The sequence below is a fragment of the Athene cunicularia genome (genome assembly GCF_003259725.1).
Source record: "Athene cunicularia isolate RWA chromosome 17 unlocalized genomic scaffold, athCun1 chr17_part1, whole genome shotgun sequence".
In the NCBI taxonomy this organism is placed as follows: domain Eukaryota; kingdom Metazoa; phylum Chordata; class Aves; order Strigiformes; family Strigidae; genus Athene; species Athene cunicularia.
The window spans coordinates 2,496,881-2,519,174 of record NW_020799122.1 but is presented as its reverse complement, the minus strand read 5'-3'; the positions used below and the strand labels follow the sequence as shown (position 1 = coordinate 2,519,174).

Below are 22,294 nucleotides of genomic sequence, written 5' to 3'. Positions count from 1 at the left end.
TGTGTATAAGAGACAGCTGCTGGAGGGAGCGCTTCTGCGGGCACCTGAACGCTAGCTCAGGGCTGGGCCGTTTTGAGGAGCGGTACCGAAGGAAGCAAAGACAAAGGCAAAGCTGTAAGTGTTCCCTTTTTGTTTTTGAACCGCTCTCCCGTGACACGCTGCAGCAAAATGACTCAGCAGCGGCGCCTCTCCCTGCCTTTTCCTTGTTGAAATTTCACTTTTGAAAGCCGAATGGTGGTCTGGCTTCACAGGGTGACAAGCTGAATTGTACTAACGGCAACGTTAAAAAAAAACTTCCGGTTTCATCCATTTAAAAAAAAAAAACCACAGAATGCTCTCACCCATTCCTTTTTACCCATTACTTTTGTTACAGAAGCAACCTTAGAAGTGATTTTTTTTTTTTTTTCTGAGAACTTTAAAATTTCTGTGGTTCGATTAATATTTTTGTGAGTAGTAAGAAAAAAGGTGTCGTTTTATCCTGACAGTATAATTATGTATTTTTCGAAATCTTCCGGCATTTGAGCTGTTGGTGAGTCATTTCACGCCAGGGAGAAACAGATAGCACTGTAGCGTTGATAACCAAGTTTTGTATGCAGCTGAAACAATCGCCTAAATTAATCCTAAATGCATGGAGTGCTGACCAAAGTCTGTGCGAGCACTACAGAGAAATACAGTGAGAAATACAGTGTATTTCTCAGAAAATATTAAAAAACCGCAAAAAAAGTGTTTTAAGTAAATTTTAGCTCTAAAGTTGGCCTGACTTGCTTGTTATTCAGAGTATTTTCCTTCGGGTGCTGACCTGACATGTTCTAAAGCATCATCTGCTGTGAAGGCAATGCAGGATGACAGGATTAAAGCTTCTGGAAGAAATCATGTTTGTTCTTGAAAGAGGAAATGGTATAATAAAAAGTAAAGGCAGGAAGGTAGGTAGTAGCCATGAGTAATAATTTCTAAATGCAGACCTTAATTCATCATGCCTGGGCAAGGGGGAGACTAAGGATGCTGTGCGTCACACAGATTGCTTGCCTCTTTGGGATTCCTTGTGGGACAGTAACGAGGAAAAATAACAAAAAAAACCCAACCCAAAGCACCACAAAATCTGCTGCCGGTAGTAAGGCACTCCAGAACTGAGCTAAAATATTGATTGGACTTTTAAAATCTGTATTGATGTTTTCCCACTACCTTTCTAACTGTTAATATGCAGGTTCACATGCAAGCTCAAAAAGCAAGTAAAGAGCAGCAGTTTGATGTAATGAACAAACACTGCAAACAGCTTGAGAGTCGCCTGGATGAAATGCTCTCTAGGATTGCTAAGGAAACTGAGGAAATCAAGGACTTGGAGCAACAGCTCACCGATGGTAAATTTTTCTTTTTGTCTTACAGTATTGCTTGCGTTTAGGGTACATGACAGTTCAATTGGGGATTCAGTTTTGTTTATCTTTGCTTAAATTAAAAGATAGGAAACATTTAGGAAAAGGTTGAAAAGCTATTCTTACCTAAAGACTACTTTTAGATCAGTTAATATTTTTTTTTTTTTTAATTTTTTCTTTAGTATATTCACCTCACTTTTACATGGTTGGGAAGGTAGTTTGCAGGATTTGTTGGTTTTTCTTTTTTTCTTAATGTGAGGGGGAACTTTTGGAAACTGACTTAATAAAGTAAATGAACAAAATTTAGATATACATTTACTATACCTCATCTATGTGAAAGTAAATATCCCAGAAAAGAATACGAATATAAAAACTGAAACAAAATTGATGTGTGAGGTGTAGAGGTAGCAAGTGTTATCTTAGGTGAGGGGCAGGAATGCACAAAGTGTGATTTCTTTTAACTCTTCCAGTGGTCAGGTGAATACATAAACATAGGAACTCCCAGCCTTTAAAAGAGGCATTTTCTGGTTGAGTTCTAGATACTTATTACTACATATTCCAATAGGTGAACATTTTAAAGCAGATTGAGAGGCAGTTTTTTTTGTTTTTATAAAGAAGTGTGGTTTCTTAAGCATCTCAAATTTGTTTTGCATTTCTGCAGGTCAAATAGCAACAAATGAAGCACTGAAAAGGGATTTAGAAAGTATTATCACTGGATTACAGGAATACCTGCAAAGCGTTAAGTGTCAGGCAAAACAGGCCAATGATGAATGTAAGGAGTTGCAGAAGGATAAAGAATCTTTGCTACAAAGATTGGCACATCTCGAGGAGGAAAGAAACAACCTGGAAATAGTTGCCATGGATGCAGAAAATATGAGAAAAGTAAGACTTAATTCTAATTTTCTTCCCAAATGCAGATACGCAAGATTAAACTTTAAAAAAAAACCCAACAAAACCACAAAAAACAAATGACCAAATTTGGAATATCAGAGCACAATGTCTTGGATAAAATAATTTTTTCATATGGTAACTTGAATTAGATGTTCCCACACATATTAAGAACAAAATTTGGGCTTTAAAACCAGTTGCAGGAGACAGAGTAGAGCTGTACTTTTATGGAAGATGTCTCAGAAAAGCAGGCTTTACCTTTCAGACGTTCCTAAAAATGGATTTGCAGTTGATATCACAGTGAATTGCATTAGTGAAAACTGTCTGGATACTAGCCGAGGAGGTGCGTATTTTTAGCTGCATCTGTCCTATCAGCCAATTATTTAGAGAGCTGTCTTAGTATCCTGATAAGTTTTATGTAAACCTTAATACCAGGGACAAATGTGTATCACGTTAAGCTACGTGTCTCTGACTTGAGCATAGCTTTGTCACGGTAGCATCATTGACCTGATCTTTGTATGTAATAGTGGCACCTAGCTTTAAGTTTTAATGTTTAGGGTTAGTGTCTGTTTTGACCTATCTGCTGTCACAGTGATGAGTTCCAGAGTGACAGAGGAAGAGAGGCAATGTACTCAGAAGAAATCCTGACTCTCCTGTATGCATATTTCTAAAATGAATGTAAAATTTCAGGAAATTACAATGCTAGAAGGTGCACTCCAAGAGCAGCGAGAAATAAATGACTCGCTTAGGGATGCACAAGGGGACATCAGTGCCTATGAGGCTGAACTGGAAGCCCAGCTAAGAGACAGAGACACAGAAGCTAATCAGCAAAAAGAAGAATTGGAAAGACTGAAGCAACTTAGCCAGGTAGGAACAGAGCTCTCGGGCTGCCAAAGGGATCATCTACCCCAGGACAAGGGGCAACCAAACCTTCACCCGTACCACATTTCCAACGTTGACTTGCAAATGGTTGTTGGTTTAGGTGTGCCCCCAAGTGGAAGGTGGTATCAGTTTGCCAGGATTTATAATTCTGTGTTTAAGCAAGGTGCAGATTGTTTGGGGAGCCTGTAGGGAATATTTACCATATTTAAAGGGAAAATAATAATAATCTTTTTGGAAAGAGATAACCATGCACACATCAAAGAAATAACACTGAAGCAGTCCTGTGAAAAGTAGCTGGGGAAAGACAAAGTTTGCTTTTGCTCTTTGTAGTAAAAAATTGAGTTTTATAGCAATTGGTTTTTTTTAAATGTAATATAAAACTACCTTTCTGCTGGGGAAGAACAATGTATGCTGTGCAGTCCCTTTGTATCTTACTGTTAGGGATCCTTATTTGGATTTGTGGATGATGATGATGTACAATAACTACTGTTTTGGTTCAGTTTCCATTCATCAGAAATCAGCATGGTGGGGTTTTGTTGCAAGACTCATTCCAACTGCATATGTCAGATTGCAGGCAGAAAGGAAAATGCAAAACAGTAAAGTGTGGTGTTCTGTCCCTAACTGCTCCAAGTCTTCTAGTTTTAATGTTTCAGGAAAAACTTGAAAGCTCTCTGTAGAACGCTAATAAAATGTAAACCTGTCACTTACCTGGTGGGTAGGACAGGCTTATGTGAGGTCTAGATTAGAAGTTACAGTACAAGTGATGATGATGATGATGGATTTAGGAAATGACACCTATTATGTATGTAAGATGATGGGTTGGTTTGGGTTGTTTTGTTGGGGTTTTTTAGGAGGTGTATTGTTACTATTTTAAGAAATACAGCTGTTGTGTAGTGGGTGACAGGTTGGGGTTGGGAGTGGGGATGTTATCTGAAGGTTTTCTGTGTTTGTAGATGGAACTGTCAGCCCTACAAGCTGAACTTGAAAAAGAAAGGCAAGCATTAGAGAATGCTCTGGCCAAAGCACAACTAGCAGAAGAGAAGGAACAACAAAATTTTAAGCTCCTTTCTCAATTCAAACAACTGCAGGTAAAGTATTTGCTGCCTTTAAAAAGTTACCTGATATGCAGTATGTTTCCCTACTCCCCCAAGGGGAAAATGCTAAGAATTTAAAAGGATTCTGTGTGAATCTTGTTTTGAAATTCAGTACTATTTATGACTTTTTCTGACTGTAATTTTCTTGTCCAGACACCCCACACCATAGTCTCTATTTTCCTGTCTTTTTTTAGCTATTTAGATTGACCTTTGAAACAATTTCAGAGCTGCTCAGTTGTATTGCAGAGGGATTGATAAACTGTTCTATGTATTGGTTCAAGCCATGCTGAAAAAAATGTTTGGACTCTTTGTTTGAAAAACAGGAAAAGGAAAAAAAAAAAACGCCTTAAATCCCAACCCTCCAAAAACCCAACAGCAATAACAAAGACCCCCAAACAGATGTAGATATTAAAAATTGTAGCTTTTACGTTTGTGCGTTTTGTTTACTTAGTTGTGTGGACAAGTGTTTATTTTATTTATTTTTTTTTTAGGGAGACAATAATCTTCTGAAACAACAGCTTAAAGATCTTCAGAATCAGCTAAACCATGCAGTTGGTAACTTAATTCATCCTGAGGAAGTCTTAGCTCGTATAAATGAACTCAAGCAAAAGCTTCAGACAGGAGTTGGAGAGATTAAGTGAGTACAAATGGTGTTAGATTTTTGCATGTGAAAGTGGTAAGTACATGAGAGCAACAAGGTACATGTGCTGTATCCTTCTGAGTGCAACTTGGGGCAGTTCAAACTTGAACTTCAGCACCCTGGGGTTGTTGAGAGCATCACCTGAGCTCAGTAATTATATTACTGAGGGAAATACACAGCCCTCTTGGGTTTCACTGCAAGGGATGGGGCAAACCTTTCCCCATCTTTGTCCCCAGCAGCAAAGAGTGGTAATAAACAAAGGCAGAGTGGTATAGAGGTCTGTCTGCGCAGTGTAATGTGGTCAGTGCTGCACCTGAACTCATTTACACTGGATCTCTTAAACTTGTACTATTGTATTAGGCTTCTTCATTTCAGCATCTGATATCACAAATTAAAATCACTATTTTTCTGTCTTGGAACCTGGATTGTTTCTCTTTCAGATGTCAGAATTCTGCTGATGTTTTAGGGAAAAGCCTTGCGAATCTGCAGAAAGAATTTAATGACATCCTTGCTGATGCTCAGAGGGAAAAAGAGAAAGCATGGGCTAGACAAAGACAATTGCAGGAAGAAATGGTATCCCAGCAGGAAAAACTGGAAGAAGTACAGGAGAAATATAGACAGGCACGTATCCAAACAACAAAAGCAAGAGTAAGACAATTTGAGCTAGAATTAAAAAGGTAACTTGCAGCTGAAGAACCAAGTTTCACTGTGGATGCAGCATTGCTACTCTCCAACTTTCAGAAGAGTATAATTTGACTGAAGGTAGACTAATACATTTGTCAGAAGCACACTGACAGCTCACATGGGAGCAGGATGCTGTCACTTGTGATTAGAATAGGAATACTAACCCTTACTAGAGTTTTGATTTTCCTGTTGTGCACGAATGTGTGTAGTTGTAGTAATAAATGTAGTAATTATAAAGAAATTGTATAAGCAAATAAAAACTTCTGAATAGGAAAAACAAATAAGTGACCACTTCTGTGCTGTGTACCCTGTGAAATTCTGGTTAAAGTAGTGAAACATATCAACCATTCTTGCTTGCTTTTGATAAGTGTGTAATTGTATATTTGACAGGACACGTGCTCCTTTGCAACCTTTTGTTGGCTTTTATTCTATAAAGATTGCAAAAAATGTTGCTTGGAGGAGAAGGGTTTCATGTGCATTAAAACTTCCACAGGCAATCTCTAATTTTAGCTGTATGATGAGGAGAGATCCACTTTTGGTGTTTGTGTAATAGTGGAGTCAGAACTGGTGGTTTGGTTGGTTTTTTTTTTATTAATAGTCCTTAGGAATTTAGACTGATTATTTGGTGAATTAGAATTTAGGCTCAATGATATGTCTCAGAGGCCAAAAAAGAGTTCAATTAAGGTAGAAAACCAGCCAGCAACATCCTTGAAAGATCACTGTACATACTACTATCAAAATGGGCAGGTTTGAAATGTAATAGAGTGGCAAATTTCCTTTTATCCTTTTTCTTCTGCAACAAAGTATACTGGTAACCACCTGCCACGAAGTTGTTTCTTTACATCGTTAAAATAGGGGTGGCTTTAGGGTGAAAAAAATAACATTTCTGGCTACTCACTTTAACTTACTTCACTTATAGGTTAAAGCTGAAAACAGGCAGAATAAGAACAAGGTCCATCAGTTAGAGAATGAAATTCAACATTTACATGAAAAAATAAAGAGCATGGAAGAAATGCAGGGCCTTGCTGATCAGCAGCTCCAAGAAGCAGATGAAGAGAAAGAGACTATTCTTGCTCAACTGGAAGATTTAGAGAAAAGGGTAGGAATAAGGACCAGTCTGTGCACTGTGTGTGCTCATGAAGGTTCAAAAACTTCTGAATTATTTTGCTTTCTAAGATAGATCAAATACAGAAAGGAACATTGAGGTTATATATTTAACATCTTTCTTTTCCTTAAATTTTATTGGTTGTCCTTGCTTTAGGGTTTGTTGTTTTGTTTTTTTTTTTTCTGTTACTTCTATGCATGCAATACAAAATGGGATATCTGTGGGGTAAAAAGTCTCACCAACAGAAAGCCTGCCTTCCATGCTGCTTTTCACTTAAAACTTAAAACCTATTGTTTTCCTCATTTCAGAAAAAAATAGAAGATGCCAGGGCACAAATGCAATTTGTCAATCTGGATAAAGAACTGAAGGAATTAAAGAGAGCAATCATCACTTCAGATAAACTGGCAGCCACAGAGCTCTCCATTGCTAAAAATCAGCTAAAGGCTCTTCATGGGACTGTTCACAGAATTAATCAGGAGCGAGCTGAGGTAAATCAACACTGATAATTAGTTGATTTTTATGTAAGTAGTGCTTTTGAATGCCATCATAGTGGGAGCAGTTCTGGTGTTGTCTTTTAAATTTAGCTTCAGAGCTTTATTCTGAATTGTCCTGCTGCACAGGAGCTCTTGGTTTGGACAGTCTCATCCTGAAATATAGTAGGTGAATGTCAGGGTAAATTTGGGTATGGACGGGTGTCCTTGCTGTGTGTTAGAAGGTAAGGGAGAGGCAAGTTTAATCTCTTTTAACTGGAAGTCAAATAGATAATACATTGTTACTTAAGGTAAGAAAGCAGAAGGGACTACGGCAGTTTGTTCTGGGAACCATTTTTGGCTATGTCCAAACATCTCTGTAGAAAAGCTGTAAAGTTAAAGGAGAAACATTATTTTACATAAGCTTTGCCAATTTCTGGAATTCCAGAACAGACAAGTGCTGATGGTTCTTATTAGTCAGCTTTTCACAAAGCTGCATGAGACATCTGCAAGCTTGTGAAGTATTCTTGCAAACTAAAGCTTGAACTGAAATGTCAATTTTAGGAGATTGAGGAAGCTGAAGAGTTCTGTGCTGAGGCAGCTCGTGCAGCCCGGGATCTTGCCAGAGCAGAAGCAGAAATAGAATTGTTACAACAACTCCTCAAAGAGAAGGAAGAACAAGTAGGTTGCAGTGATGTTTGCTCTTTATTATATCAAGAGGATAAAATACTTGGGTATATTTGTTCAGTGAGTTTCTGAAAACGCCATCTTTAGATGTGTGTGCCCTGCCCTTTTTCGTCAAGTTTTCCCAAGTCTTCCCTCTCCTGACATCTGCCAGAGAACAATATGAAAACCTCCCTGGCTAGAGTAGCCTCCTTTTAAGTAAAACTGTCACTTAAGTGCCTTTACATGTCATTTTTGTCTGTAAGCCTCGGTCATATGAGGGGATGGAAGAACAATTCTGTCACATCAAGGTGGTACATGTGTTTTGCTGAGTGAGCATTTTTGTAAGAACGGATGGGCATGTTTGAAAAAGCTTCAGTTCAATCTAAACTGAAGTGCTTTGCTTTGTTTTAAACTTGTATTTTAAATAGTTTCAGCATGAAATGGAGAAAGCTGGCGAGAAGACCGTTGGAGCAAGCGCTCAGAAGTTTGAAATTGATAAATTAAGTGAAGCTATGGAGCAACAAAAAGCAGAAATTGACCGTTTAAGATGGTTGTTGGATAATATTGGGACAGGTATTCCTTTTTTTTTTTTCTTCATTTCTTGCAGATAAACATGGATGAGAAGACTTCACTTTCTCCATACTTCTCACTGTTTAAGCTGAGAAGCTGTTCAGAGCTCTGCAAGTTTATTCTAGGGGAATAAACTGTTCAGGATAGCTTCCTGTACAGGATGCATTAAATCGCTGTGTTTCAGTGGATCCTCTGTATCTGTGGATATGAAGCAAACAGCAAGACACAGTGCAGTTAGGTGAAGCAGATGGGTCTTTGCTTCTTCAAATCTGAAGAATGGAGGAAATGGATGGTTAAAGACCAGCAGTGGCACCAGCCCTTTTAGGTTTCTAGCTTTGTCAGTTGGCATCCTCTGGAAATTTAGTCCAAGTTTTTCCTTAGTTTGAAAATCAGAATGACAGCCTGTAAGTTTTCATTAGTTTGTATTAATAACACTTTTTGGAACTACTTAGAAAACAGTAATTGTGCTATGCCTTCAGTTTAGACTGCTCTAGAACATTGTCAGGTATCTATATAGAAGGAAAAAAGAGCATCAGTTACATGTATGTGAACCTGAATTTCTACAGTCTTAAAATTATAAACTTGCAAAGGCCAGTGTATGTCTACGCTGTATAAAAGTGTTTAGTTGGAAAGCTGAATGCAGTATTTTTTACTTAATCTTGCCTTATATGCCTATAAAATATGATTAATTTACAGGTAACAAAGATGAAATTGAGAATTTACAAGATGAAATTGCAGCCCTCAGAGATGTGCTTTCACAGCAGAACGATTACATCACCAGTATAGCAGATCCATTGAAAAGAAGGGGATACTGGTGTTACATGCCATCATCCCAGGTCAGAAATAAAAATCTTGTTATGTGGAAAGCCATTTGATATAGGAAGGTCCCCTATAAACTTGCTAGGTCTGGGAGTAACTTGAGAAAAAAATACTGGCTGGCGTGTAAGGGAAATACTGAAACAACACATTCACAAATATTCCCTGATAAAAGCTTATTACTCTATAGTAATGGGAATCTAGTGTATGTAAAACTTGGAGGCAACTATTCAAAATGCAGTGCTGTAAATTCATTTAGGTAAAGGTTAAAAGGGGATATTATAGGCAAACATTTCCTGGAAAACAGCACTTGTCTGAATTTCAGAGAAATATTGTAATAAACACATTCAGTACTCTCTTTTAAAGCAGCATGATGCTTGGAAGTGAGAGAAAGCAGAGTGTGTATAGCCTGTTCTTGAAAAATCACTACTTTAGAATGTCTACAACAAATAACTTATGTGACTCGTTATTTCTAGATTACCATATTTCTAGATTTTTGTTCTTCTTTAGGGTTCAACTCCTGCTTCCCGCAGCACAAAAGATTCTGGAGTCTGTTTACTGTGTTCTGGCACATCCCCACCCAGGAGAGGGTGTGGTCAGGACAGGCAGTGCAGGAAGGAAGACTTGCCCCATCAAGGAGGATGTTGGGTTTATTCACCAGTCAGAAATAGGTTGTGGAAAACAAATTCTGGTAAAAGTAAGTCAAGCTCGTGGTCTCAGAATGTTTAGGAGCATACTAAAGATGGACTTGCTTAGAATTCATAGTGAATTTTTTTGATGTGCATGAGTGAATTATAAATGTTAATTCCTGCTGAACTCATTCAGCTTAAGCAGCATTTATCACATTTTTGTACATTACATAGAATTTAAAATGTGCATTTGAAGAATGTCTTACTGAAAAAGTGATTAAAAATATCTTTTTTTTTTTTTTTTTTTTGGCTAAAGGTAAAAGAACGAAAGAAGATAGTGAAGGAAATGAAGCAACTCGTGTTCCCAAAGACCCTCCCTTTGTCCCACCCCCTGGTACAGTTATTTACACAGTCCTTCCAGATGGTGCCCCTGTACCTCAGGGGACTGTGGTTTATGGCCCTCCTCCTGCAGCAGTGGGTGGAGGTTCAGTTGCTCCTGGATCTGTTATCTACGGCCCCCCTCCTGTGGGAGCCCAGGTCGTTTGTGGCCCTTTGCCTCCAAACTTCACTGTCCCACTCATTCCTGTTGGAGTGCTTCACTGCAACGTGCCTGAACACCATGATTTGGTAAGATACAGAGCTGTAAGCTGCAGGTTTAACCACGGGCAACTGACTTAAGAATGGATTAGTAATTAACATATGCTTTCTCAAAAAAAGAGGCAAAACCCCCCTGCATTTTCACAGAATAGATTAGTCCAGGTTTTTTTAAAAAAATATTAAAAAATCCCTGCTAGGAAGGTTCTGGATCTGAGTGAGCTTGCTGATAACAGTGCTCTACCTTCAGTGCTCGTAGTGCAGTCTCTGCTATCTGTAGCTGCTCCTGTGTCTCAGGAGGACTGAAATAGAAAATAGGCCTTAATTTTTCTTGTTCTGTTTTCTCTCTGTAGGAGAGTGAAATCTCAAGGCTAGAAGACACTGTGTATTATTTAAAGTCTCGGAAATACAAAGATAAATGGTCAGAGGCAGCTGAGCATAAATGGAAAAAAGAGGTGGAAAAACTGCATCAAAATGTTGAAGAACTTCTGCATGAAAGAGAAGAGTTGGAAGACCAAATAGCAGAGCTACGACGAGCAGCTCAAAAACATAACAAACGCAGGTAAGAATATTGCACTAAAACACATTTGAAGCAAACATGGGGAAATAACTGCTTTCCGATAAAAGTCAGTTTTGTGTTCTTTATAATTAGTGTAAATGAACTAGAACTTCCGAGAGGCTTCAGGCCTCTGGCATTTTGTATTTTAATTCCGTGTCTTTCTTCCTGACCTCTTAGGGACTTTATTGAAGGGTGTACTGACAACCTGATTGCAGAATTGCAGTTAGAGAAGTCTCTCAGACATCATGAAGATATTGCAGATGAAATTGAGTGTATAGAGAAGACTCTTCTGAAACGACGAGCAGAGCTTAGAGAGGCCGACAGGCTACTTTCAGAAGCTGAAGTGGAACTTGAGAGCACACAGGGGAAAGTAAGTAAAGCCCTAACTCTGAGTGCAGAAGGATTTGCATTGGTAAGATTTTTTTTTGTTGTTGTTAAGCAGAGGATTTTTGTTTGTCTAAGCAGTTTTATTTTTCACTTGGATAACCAGATGCTTCTTAAAATGCTTCTATAGGAAAATTAAGTCTTGGGATAACCTGCGCTAGACAATGTTTTGGTCTTTGCCAAAGAGGAGGAAGCTTTTCTGCTCTGGAGAGGAGAGGAGAAAAGGTTCTACTTTGTGGTCTAGAGAGGGAGAAGGCTCAGGTGGAATATATAATCCAGGAGGAGGTCATCTTTAGACATCTAACCTGCAGGTTATGGATGTGGAAAGCATAAGATGGAAATGTATTGTCTCAGTAATCTTCAATTTTTGCTCTAGACTAAAGACACTATTCAAAAGTACAATCATGCCAAACAGCATTTGACCCAGACTGAAACTGAGGCAGAGGAGCTAGAGCGAAGGGCTCAGGAAATGGCCATTAAACTTGTGAAAGCAGATCAGCAATTAAGGTACACTGTTCTTGTGAATTTGTATCAAATGGGGATGAGGAGAAGAACGAGATTCTTCAAAATATCGAGTGTGCTTTTGGAGAGGGAGAGCTGTTAAAATGTTAATATGAAAAGGCATAAATGCTTCTTTAGGTTACTACAGGCAGATACGAGGGATTTAGAACAGCACAAGAGGGAACAAGAAGGTGTTTTGAAGGAGATTAACAAAATGGTGGCTGCAAGAGACTCTGAGTTCCAGTCCTTAAACCAGAAGATAGAAATGCTAACTGAAAGGTAAGTGTTTTTATTTTATTGAATACAGTTTATGGTATAAAGATGTCCTACTCCAGCAAGTTACTGCCTCAGGTATTTGTGTTTCTTCTGAGCCATGTTTTTATCCTCACTGTCAGTCTTCAGAAGCTTCAAGGAGATATTCAAGTTGCAGAAGGTAATGAAGAACATCACCTCCAAATCCTTAGAGAAGCAGAAAACCTTCTTCAAGGCAAGAAAACTGAACTGGAAAGACTGAAGGATCAGGTAAGTTTTATCTTATTAACTCTGGACTATCAGTAGTGTTATTTTTGATGTAAGTGGAAGCTGAGAAGAATCGTAAGTTCTGAACTGCATTGTCTGAAGAATTTAATTCTTAGGTTTATTTTAATGTTGGTAATTTGAATTGTCTTTGTTTTGTTATGATCCCAGTCTCACTAGTGTTTCTGCAGAGACAATCCTTACTGCATTTCAGAATAAGAAACTTAACTCTCTGAGGTACAGGACTGCACTGTCCAGATCAGAACTTAGTCTTTAGTATTGGCTTTATTACCCAGGTTTAGCAATTGAAGCTCGTTGCTCTGAGAGGATCCTTGCACGTTACACAATAAAAATAAATCTCTGTCAGGGAACATTGTACTGCACTTGTCCTTGTGCATGTGTGTAGCTACAAAAATAGAAGTCTTTAGATGCTTCTTCTGTTAATTCTATGTTGTAGATCAGTGCTCAGCAACAAGAGCTCTCGTTTCTAGAGCAACAGTTAAGCCAAAGAAAGGAAGAGCTCCATGTCCTTCAAGACTGTATTTCTCAGAAGAAAGGTGACCTCAAAGAAGCTCTTCGAGATGGAGAAGCCGAAGCAAATGAAAAACTACGCCAGATAAGAGTAACTTTTCAAAATGTGTTTTCAATTCATTATATCTTTCGAAAAACAGGAAAAGAAGTATCAAAAACATCCCATAAAGTTTCCACAAAATCAATTTTACTTTGTACAACTGCCCAAAACTCACTGAAAAATAGAGCAAGTTCACAGTTTTGTGTGATCAAGAGCTTGGTCCAGATGCACAAATAAGTAATAGAACTCCTAGAATTCCCTAGTTGCACTAATACTTACAGAATTGATCCCTTGAACTAAATTGTATTAGATAGGCGTCTCTGAACGACTTTCTGTTGCTGAGACAAGCAGCTGCTGAAGCGAATCAGCCTGATCAGTGTGTGTAAAACACAAAAAGCTGGTGTAAGTCAGCTGTCTGTCTCCACCCCTGTTTACAGAGACAGGATTCTGTACTTTCTGAAATAAAAACACAGTATCAAGGTTAATTATATTTTGTGGGGTTCTTTGGTGGGGTCGTCTTGTCTGACTTCCTGTTTTAAGGCTTGTAGATCAAAATCTTTGGGAGATTACTACTATGAATTGTCAACAAGCTCAAAGACTTCAAACTAAGTATTATATATTTTTGTTTGTTTACACCATTAACTGGAACTGTAAACTCTGGAATTAAATTGACCAGAATGCGGTTGACAGACATCTTTTAATTTTATAAATATTTAGAACTTCTATTTAAAAGGAAGACTTTTTATTTAAAATGGCAAATAATGGCCTTCCTTGTAACACTGATACATATCCACAGGAAATAAAACTACTTCTGGAAGAGCTTAACGTTGAGAAGAAAGAACTGGATGTGCAGATCAATGAGAAAAGAGCGCAGCTTTCCTTCATAAAGAAGGATATTGGAAAAGAGGAAGAAAATCTTCAAGGAGTACTTGGGCAAATTACCAGGCATAAGATAGGTGTGTCCCTGGCTTTACTAGGTTGTATTTTGTGCAGATTGGAAAGAAATAACACTCTGAGCTCCGGAACAGAAGGCTGTTCCTCACTCCTTTTAAAATACTGTGAATGACTGCAGAGAAGGAATTCCCTGTCGTTCTCATAGCTTACACAGAGCTGACAGGTACCCTGTGCTTAACTTGAGGCAATGTTTTGTGCTGCTTCACGTTTGGGACAGGAGTTTTTCATGCCAGAGAGAAATGTGAACAAATCCACTGTCAGGACTGATCAGTAAGTTCACTACTGTGAGCTTGGTGTGGTTGGGAGATGTCAGCCAATTGTGCTGCATTCACAGAAGAATTACACACTAGGGTGTGTGAGGAAATGGAGGAATCTCCTTTTTAAGCAGTTCCATCCTGTCAGGTCGTGGGAAATAATATAAGCAGTGGCAGTTTGCAAGTGTTGTACTTTATCTGTAATATTTTCTTTCGTTGTTTATCAGTCAGATATTCTGTCCCAGAACAACTCCCTAGGGGGTAGGAAGAGCAGGAGACCTACAGGCCTGCAACTTGCTGGCCGAACAGCATCAGGTGTAACACCTGATGTGTCTGACACAGCAATTGTGAAGAGTTTTTACAGGGATGATACCAACAGAATGCAGTTGATGTGCTTGTAATAACCTTTTATTTCTTTCATCTTACTAGAACTGAAACATGTTGTGGAAATGCTGGAGCTTGAAAGTGATGAACTTGAAGGTTTGAAGCTACAACATGACCAAAAGGTCAATGAGTTAGAGAAGATTCAGGTTGCAATTCTAGAAGTAAGTATTTCTTCTACAGCTAATACAGTAACTGCATGTCCTGTGGTTCTGTTAAACTCTGGGTAATGGAGTGCCTACACTTTTAAATCAATCAGTTTCTAGTCTGATTTCACCTTATCCAGAAAAGTCCTAAGTCTGATTTTTAGGCTTAAGGGCTTGTTGGGCCCTTGTAAATAATGGGACTGTTTTGGTGCATATCAGGGAGAGAGGGCAAAAGGACAGAAAGCTTTTCTGTGGCTGTAGAACTGAGTACTGTTTCCCTAGCATTAGCTTCCAGGGTCTTTTTACCTGGATTCTGTCTGTGTCCTCACTTGCAAAGAGTTAAGTGTGGAAGACAGTTTACTAACTCAGCTGGCCGATCTTCTCTACCATTAAAAAAGTATTTTAGCTCAGCTAATCTCTTCTCTTTTTGGTGAATAAAGACATTCAGTTTTCCTACCAGAGAGATCAGCAGCCTCCCTAGGTCAGAGTCTGGGTAGCTCTCCTTTACTCAGTTTTGCAGTTATGGAAAATCTGACATGCGTTTGCTAAGAGAGCATTTATAAGCAGGTATTACCTGCTGCTTAGTTTTAAAAAACTCTCCCTCTTCTCTCTGTACTCTGAAGGATGGAAAAGGGCCTGGCTGATGTGGTTTGGTACGTTCCTATTGTCACATCAGCTGAGCACCTCACAGCCCTTGAAGGGGTCATTCTCTCAAAACCCCTGTGATGAACAGATGTGCTGCTCCTATGGGTGGGGGAAAAATGATGGTTAAACTGTGATGGAACAAAGAATTGCACCTCTGTCTTCCAGTTCTCATGCTCATATTCATCATAACCTTCATCTGAGTACGCTCAAATTAATCTGGCACTTGAAGCAGTTATCTCTGCTTATATTGCAGCAGTTAGAGGGTGCTCTAGCCCGCATGTGATCCCTGTGGATGAGAGGTTTTTCAACTGCTGCTGCTAAAGACGTTAATAACTTGTTCTACTTCTTGACCATCTAAATGTGTTGTTCACAATGCCTTCTTTTGTAGGAGAAGTTAAAATTGGAGAACATTCAGAGATTACTTCAGTGTCAGCAAGGGGAAGTAGATTGGCAGGAACAACTACTTGAGAAGGACCGTCAGGAAAACGAACATCTGGTTTCTCAAATGCGCACTCTGCAAAATAATATCGAGTCTTTGAATAAAGAAAAGGAAAAGCTTGAGGACGACTGTCAGAGTTTGGAAAAGAAGTTGTCACAAACCAGAAGGTGGGAGGGAATGTTTGGTGGTTTGTTTTTTTTTTTATTTTTTTCCTGCAAAGATCAGAAGTGACGGGAAGTGACTTGAATGTCTGTTTATCATAATTAAAAATATAGCTGTAACTTTGAGGTGCCCAATTACACAGAATATGCCATTTCTTATATCCTGTGGAGGTTTTATTTTAAGCATGTCCACAGCAGACTTACAGAAAATACTCAGCAGTGAAGCTGATGAAGCTGATGAATGCAACAGCATTTGTATCACGGCAACGCGATGAGAAATGTTATGAAAAGCAAAATGTTCAACTCTTGGAACAGGACAGCTGTCTTGCTCTCGTGACTGCTAGGTAGCATCCCCTTGAGCTGAGAGAACTTCTACTGAAATGCAGCTGTTTCTTAGTCCTCACCAAGTACTTCCAGCGTACTGAGAATATATTCACATTTTACAGAGACTTAACTGCTACTGAAGAGAGCAGCAGAACTGCATTGTCCAATGTAGAGAAAATGGAATTGGATGTTAAAAACCTGCAGCAGGAGGTAGATCTATTGCACAAACAAAAAAATTCACTGAATGGAGATATTATTGTTGTACAGCAGGATCTTCAAGGTAAAGATCAATTTTTGGTTTTAAACTGTAATATATTTTAAGAGAAATTGTGTTAAAAGTACACTGTAACTGTACTGTATGATGTTAAATATCCACCATGCTCAGATATCTACAGGCAGAAAGTATTTAACAAGTTGAAAAGATGGAAACTTCAGAAGCTGTTTCTCCATCGTTCATTCTTCATTTATGAAAAGCAGTAATTTATTTGTATAGGTATTTCAAATTGCTGACTGAAAATCTCAGTTGCCAAATATTTTTCTAGAAAAAAAGGAAGAACTGGAAACGCTGAAAGGAGAATTAAATGACTCCAGGCAACAGCTGCAATTGCTAGAACAGGTTAGTGTTGGTGAAATACTTGTTTGTTTTCACGTAGGGAGTAGATTGTGGCACAGAAACGAGGGGTGTCATTTCTCCCCTGTTCCTCATCTGAGCACAGAGCTCATGAACCTCGGCCAGTTCCCTGCCTTGTTCTGGCTGAGTCTGGGGTGCTGGGCACGACGGTGGGTCCCCCAGCAGCTGGGATTGCTGTGTCGGGCAGCTGGGATGACTCTCCTAGTCTGGTTGTTACTGGCAGATTGGAGTGTGTGGCTGCTTTTGCCTTTGGTTTGGGGTTGTTCAGTTTGGTGGGGGGTTGGGGTTTTTTTCTGTGGATTTGTTTGGTTTGGAATTTATCTTCTTTGTAGAAAACAATCCAGACACAGAGGCAAAGTCATCTGGTTTATTGGGGTTTTTTTTAAGGAAGAAGATACTTTTTTTATAAAAAACAACAAACACCACAACATCTAGTTTTTTATCTGGTGGCTCCTATTGTGTTAATTCACTCTGTGGCTGGTTTAAGTGGAAGGTAATCTTGGGTGTGATTAGGGGCAAGCAGTTCTGTTTGAAATGCAAGCCTTTTAACCAGAGAGCTGTTACTCTTACCAGCTAGTTATGTCACCTGGTTTTATATTTTATATTGCAGGATTTAAAAAATAATACAAGGCATCAGGAGGAGCTGCTTAGAGAGCAGGCAACCCTGAAAGAAGATATCCTAGAGTATTTAAGGAAACGTAAGGATTGCCAGGAGAGACAGAAAAAGAGGGAGAACCAATTGCAGCATCTCCAGAAAGAGATTGAAGAGAAAGAAACAGAACTGGCCAAGCAAGAAGCGGTAACGAGCCTTCTGACGTGCATCGCTTTCTCCTGACCTCTAAAAATAATGCAGGCCAGAATGGTTTGGGTGCATGTTTACAAATAGTATTTGAGGCAGCATAATGCCTCATTTTTAGAGGAATAAGAGCAAATAAAAAGCTTCAACATCGAGTTACATTTTAATGAAAAGTAGTGCATCACAACAAAGGATTTGAGCCTTCTTGGCAGGGTCGTCTTATACCAAAGTGATGATAAACCTGCTGCAAAGTCGGTGCTGAGCACCAAGTGCAGGAAGGGCTCAGTGCAGTGCAGGGCACTGCCCTGCTGTGTCTGCGCTGCTGGAGCTGGTGAGGAGATGGCCTGGTACAGATTATTCTCTGTAATTCTATTTTGTCAGCTGCCAGGATAGATACAGCAGCTGGATGTAGTTCAGAGAAATTCTTCCCATGCTCTTGATCACTCTTGGGACTTGAGCAAACTGTGTAGAGTACCTGAAGTGATACAGTGGATTTCAAGTGAAACTAATCAAAACTTAACTCCAGCTGCATTCTGTAATTCCAAATCTAAACAGAAAAAAAAAAAATCCAGGGTGCTTTTATCTTGAAGTTCCCTTTTGATTTTGAGCGGATCACCGTTGGCAGGTAACTTTTGTTCTTCTCTTCTACGGTCTGTCTGTGCAAAGCCCATCAGCCCTTCATGGAAATCAGGGCTTAATTGTATATTCCTATAGTAAAAGTAACATATGTCAGCTGAGCAGTTTCAACGAAGTGTTAACCAAAAGAAAAACTGAAAAGAACAAAGAAAAACTTACTGAAAATAAAAGCAAGAAAAACCAATCAACTTTCTTTGTTAGTAGGGAGTATTAGGCTATTAATTCTTTCCAGTTTACACTGCTTTAACTTCTGTAATGTCTTCTGGTGATGGTCTTTGTTCTCATCGAGTTGGCACTGGTTAAAGCGGTGGGTTTTTTGGCAGATTCTTCATAACCTCAAGCAAAATTCAGAGCGTGAAGGAAAAAAACTGGAAGAATGTACTGCTAAAGTGAAAGATCAGAAAATACTCCTGGAAAAGGAACTAACAGATCAACAAAAGAAACTGGAGCAGGCAATAGCAAAAGTAAAGCTGGCAGAAGAAAACCTCAGGAAGCTGGAAAAGGAGGATTCCCGATGTGCAGCACTTGAAGAAACTGTCAGAAAAAGCAGTAAGATTCATTGCACAGATACATAAATAAATTGTTACCATCTGTGGGTTCTAAGTCTAAGGAAACCAACACATTTTTCTGTTAATCTCACTGGGTTTCTAATGCAGCACATGGACTGACTCGATCCTTAGACTGACTTGCTCAACTGACATTCTAGACCCAACTGGTGTTCTGGCCCCTCTCACCTTGTGTCAGGGTTTTTACAAGCCATTGCTCAGCAGATTAATGTGTTTGAGAAATACCTAATGGGCGTGAAATATGCCAAGACACTTAGCGTTTCTGCTAATCAGGATTGTTTTTTCAAAATGTTATTTACAGAACAGCAGCTCTCAGAAAAGGAATTACAGTTACAACAGAAAAATAGAGAAATGCAGTCTCTTCAAAAAGAGCTGGAAGTCTCCAGGTGTGAGCTAAACCATCTCCAAGATCAGATAGCATCAGAGAGAAAAAAAGCAGAAAAACACATCCTGAGTCTGAAAGAAGCGATGAAGATGCAAAGGATGCAGCTTGAAAGAAAACTGCGTGTAAGTCCTGGAGAATGTTTGGGGATTTGGGTTATTTTTAAACAGCAGCATGATAGAACACCCATTTATAACGTGGGAGGAACAAAGTAATACATTAACTTCATGACTAGACAGAACTTGAGGCAACCAGACTCTGGTATTTCTAGCTTGTGCTGCAGAACACCTCTAGTTACTCCTATTTAATGTCTTTTAACTTGAAGAAATTGCGTTGTGTGGGTTCTGTTGATTCATTTTTCTGCAGTGGCTGCTCACGGCAAAAGGCACTTTTTCTGCATTTTCCTAGGAACAAAAGCATGAAAATAACTGTTTGCGGAGCGATAGAGCAGCTGCCGAGGAAGCCACGCACAGTAACCACAGGCGGGCCAGGCGCCTTCCGAAGGACCTTGCCCAGCCCCTGCAGCTCTCCCCGGATCTCCAGAGCCAGGTACACCCGAGCAGCCAAATGCTGGTGGGTTTCAGGGAGAGCTCTGTCTTCCCCACAAGTTTACGTTGTCTGGGGTTTGAATCTCCTCCTGTTTGCTGTATCACAGTTCAAAATAGACCTACTTAAAACCGAGGTGTGATTTTTATTTATTTTATTTTTTTTTAATTTATTTTTATTTTTCCCCCATCTCTGGGAGAAGTTAAGCTTTGTTAATAGTCTGTAGGATCAGGCAGCTCCGTAATCCCAGTTTAAAACCAAACCCACCAACTGCAGCCAGGCAGCCACGTGTGGAGTTGGCAGTGTAGGGCTGCCCAGCTCTGCCGTGTCCCTTCTTCAGGTGGGGGAGGCTGTGGCAGAGGGGTGCAGCTGCCTAGTTTCCTGCTCTGCCCATCCCATCCCGGAGAATTCCAGGTGCTGTCTAGCCCAGTGACGTGGATCAGCCCCTCTGGCCCAGTGAAACGGTCCCTGAAAAAGAGCCCGTGGGCACGGGGTGGAGGGTGCTGGGCCTAGCTGGTCCTTAGGAGTAATTGGGTTTGGATGCTCCCAAGATCTGTGGCAGATGCACTGTAACATTTGCTGTCAGCTCAGCAAGAATTGGGACTCTGCTCCTGTCGACATGAAGGTCTGGTAATAGGAGCTTGGCATAACTAAAGTCATAACTTTCATGCAAATCACTAAAATGTTATCAAGGTTCAAAGCTACTCAGTAGGCACTTAATAATGTGTTAGTGCTAACCCGGGCCAGCTTTTTCTTCCTTTGATACTTGGAAGTTAAAAGGTGATTTCAGGTTGTCTGACTCTTTCTAGTCCTTTAATAAATCCTTTATAAATTGTTTCTCAGTCCTTTAAAAACAGGGTCTTTCAGAGAAGAATATTGTTGGCAGCTAGGAAGCATTCGAGGGAGCTGTACAAGGTCAGAGTGTGGGCAGGTTTAAGTTATAACTTGTGTCTTGGTAAATTTAGTTGCCTCTGTCACCATCCAAGGGGCTTCACAGGGCAAAGTTAATGTCAGAATCAGGGCTGCATCTGCTCAGAGGTGTTGTGATTCCTGGCTGCACTGGTCAAAACAGCAACATTTCAGTAATCAGCCTTGTTCATTCAGTGACCCCAGAAAATCCCTTTGGGGTGATGATGCATTTGTAACCTGATGGCAAAGTGCTGAGCCTGTTCTGTGATGTAGGTAAAAACTCAAGAGGACCTGGACACGCACCGAAGGGAAACAGAGAATGCAGCAACGTTGCTCAAGCTGGAGGTTGAAGATGAAATTAGGAAGGGCTTTACGTCTTCAAGCCCATCCTCTCTAGAACTGCTGGAAGATTGGGAATCATCTTCTGAAGTAAAGGGGAGGCTGCAGGGTGACTCTGATAACGGGCAGGAGCCTGGGCTGTTCGCAGCTGCTGACAAGAGACTCTTCACACTGGAAGAAAAGTTGAATTTTTCTAAAGTCTTCTTAATGGTAAAATGCTTTTAAAAAGGAGCTGCTCCTCGTGCTCCCACTGAGCCTGTCTGTGCTGGTACCTCCAGCTGTAGTGCTCGGTTGCTGAATGTGCTTTTGTTTCCAGGATGAGCAGTGGCGTGGCGAGGCTCTCCGAGAAAAACTGCAGCACCACGAAGATCGGCTGAATGTGGCACATCCCCACCCAGGAGAGGGTGTGGTCAGGACAGGCAGTGCAGGAAGGAAGACTTGCCCCATCAAGGAGGATGTTGGGTTTATTCACCAGTCAGAAATAGGTTGTGGAAAACAAATTCTGGTAAAAGTAAGTCAAGCTCGTGGTCTCAGAATGTTTAGGAGCATACTAAAGATGGACTTGCTTAGAATTCATAGTGAATTTTTTTGATGTGCATGAGTGAATTATAAATGTTAATTCCTGCTGAACTCATTCAGCTTAAGCAGCATTTATCACATTTTTGTACATTACATAGAATTTAAAATGTGCATTTGAAGAATGTCTTACTGAAAAAGTGATTAAAAATATCTTTTTTTTTTTTTTTTTTTTGGCTAAAGGTAAAAGAACGAAAGAAGATAGTGAAGGAAATGAAGCAACTCGTGTTCCCAAAGACCCTCCCTTTGTCCCACCCCCTGGTACAGTTATTTACACAGTCCTTCCAGATGGTGCCCCTGTACCTCAGGGGACTGTGGTTTATGGCCCTCCTCCTGCAGCAGTGGGTGGAGGTTCAGTTGCTCCTGGATCTGTTATCTACGGCCCCCCTCCTGTGGGAGCCCAGGTCGTTTGTGGCCCTTTGCCTCCAAACTTCACTGTCCCACTCATTCCTGTTGGAGTGCTTCACTGCAACGTGCCTGAACACCATGATTTGGTAAGATACAGAGCTGTAAGCTGCAGGTTTAACCACGGGCAACTGACTTAAGAATGGATTAGTAATTAACATATGCTTTCTCAAAAAAAGAGGCAAAACCCCCCTGCATTTTCACAGAATAGATTAGTCCAGGTTTTTTTAAAAAAATATTAAAAAATCCCTGCTAGGAAGGTTCT

At 39.9% G+C, this 22,294-nt stretch overlaps 1 protein-coding gene across 5 annotated transcripts in view; it reads left to right on the top strand.

Moving 5' to 3' along the window:
- CNTRL (centriolin) overlaps positions 1–22,294 on the top strand; it is a 33,925-nt gene that overhangs the window by 10,022 nt on the left and 1,609 nt on the right. For 3 of the 5 annotated variants that reach the window (XM_026860537.1, XM_026860536.1, XM_026860535.1), the window contains 30 exons: positions 1,205–1,358; positions 2,032–2,252; positions 2,949–3,125; positions 4,094–4,228; positions 4,726–4,871; positions 5,315–5,495; positions 6,478–6,657; positions 6,972–7,151; positions 7,698–7,814; positions 8,228–8,372; positions 9,066–9,205; positions 9,696–9,882; positions 10,131–10,441; positions 10,762–10,970; positions 11,145–11,337; positions 11,728–11,858; positions 11,991–12,131; positions 12,248–12,374; positions 12,826–12,990; positions 13,736–13,895; positions 14,577–14,692; positions 15,708–15,925; positions 16,366–16,523; positions 16,786–16,859; positions 17,485–17,673; positions 18,630–18,855; positions 19,174–19,379; positions 19,663–19,803; positions 20,983–21,258; positions 21,365–21,427. In XM_026860537.1, coding sequence (XP_026716338.1) covers positions 1,205–1,358; positions 2,032–2,252; positions 2,949–3,125; positions 4,094–4,228; positions 4,726–4,871; positions 5,315–5,495; positions 6,478–6,657; positions 6,972–7,151; positions 7,698–7,814; positions 8,228–8,372; positions 9,066–9,205; positions 9,696–9,882; positions 10,131–10,441; positions 10,762–10,970; positions 11,145–11,337; positions 11,728–11,858; positions 11,991–12,131; positions 12,248–12,374; positions 12,826–12,990; positions 13,736–13,895; positions 14,577–14,692; positions 15,708–15,925; positions 16,366–16,523; positions 16,786–16,859; positions 17,485–17,673; positions 18,630–18,855; positions 19,174–19,379; positions 19,663–19,803; positions 20,983–21,258; positions 21,365–21,427 — 5,067 coding nt within the window. Of the gene's footprint in view, positions 1–1,204; positions 1,359–2,031; positions 2,253–2,948; positions 3,126–4,093; positions 4,229–4,725; positions 4,872–5,314; positions 5,496–6,477; positions 6,658–6,971; positions 7,152–7,697; positions 7,815–8,227; positions 8,373–9,065; positions 9,206–9,695; positions 9,883–10,130; positions 10,442–10,761; positions 10,971–11,144; positions 11,338–11,727; positions 11,859–11,990; positions 12,132–12,247; positions 12,375–12,825; positions 12,991–13,735; positions 13,896–14,576; positions 14,693–15,707; positions 15,926–16,365; positions 16,524–16,736; positions 16,860–17,484; positions 17,674–18,629; positions 18,856–19,173; positions 19,380–19,662; positions 19,804–20,982; positions 21,259–21,364; positions 21,428–22,294 lie in introns of those variants that run through there. The other 2 variants (XM_026860538.1, XM_026860539.1) reach the window with 2 other exon arrangements.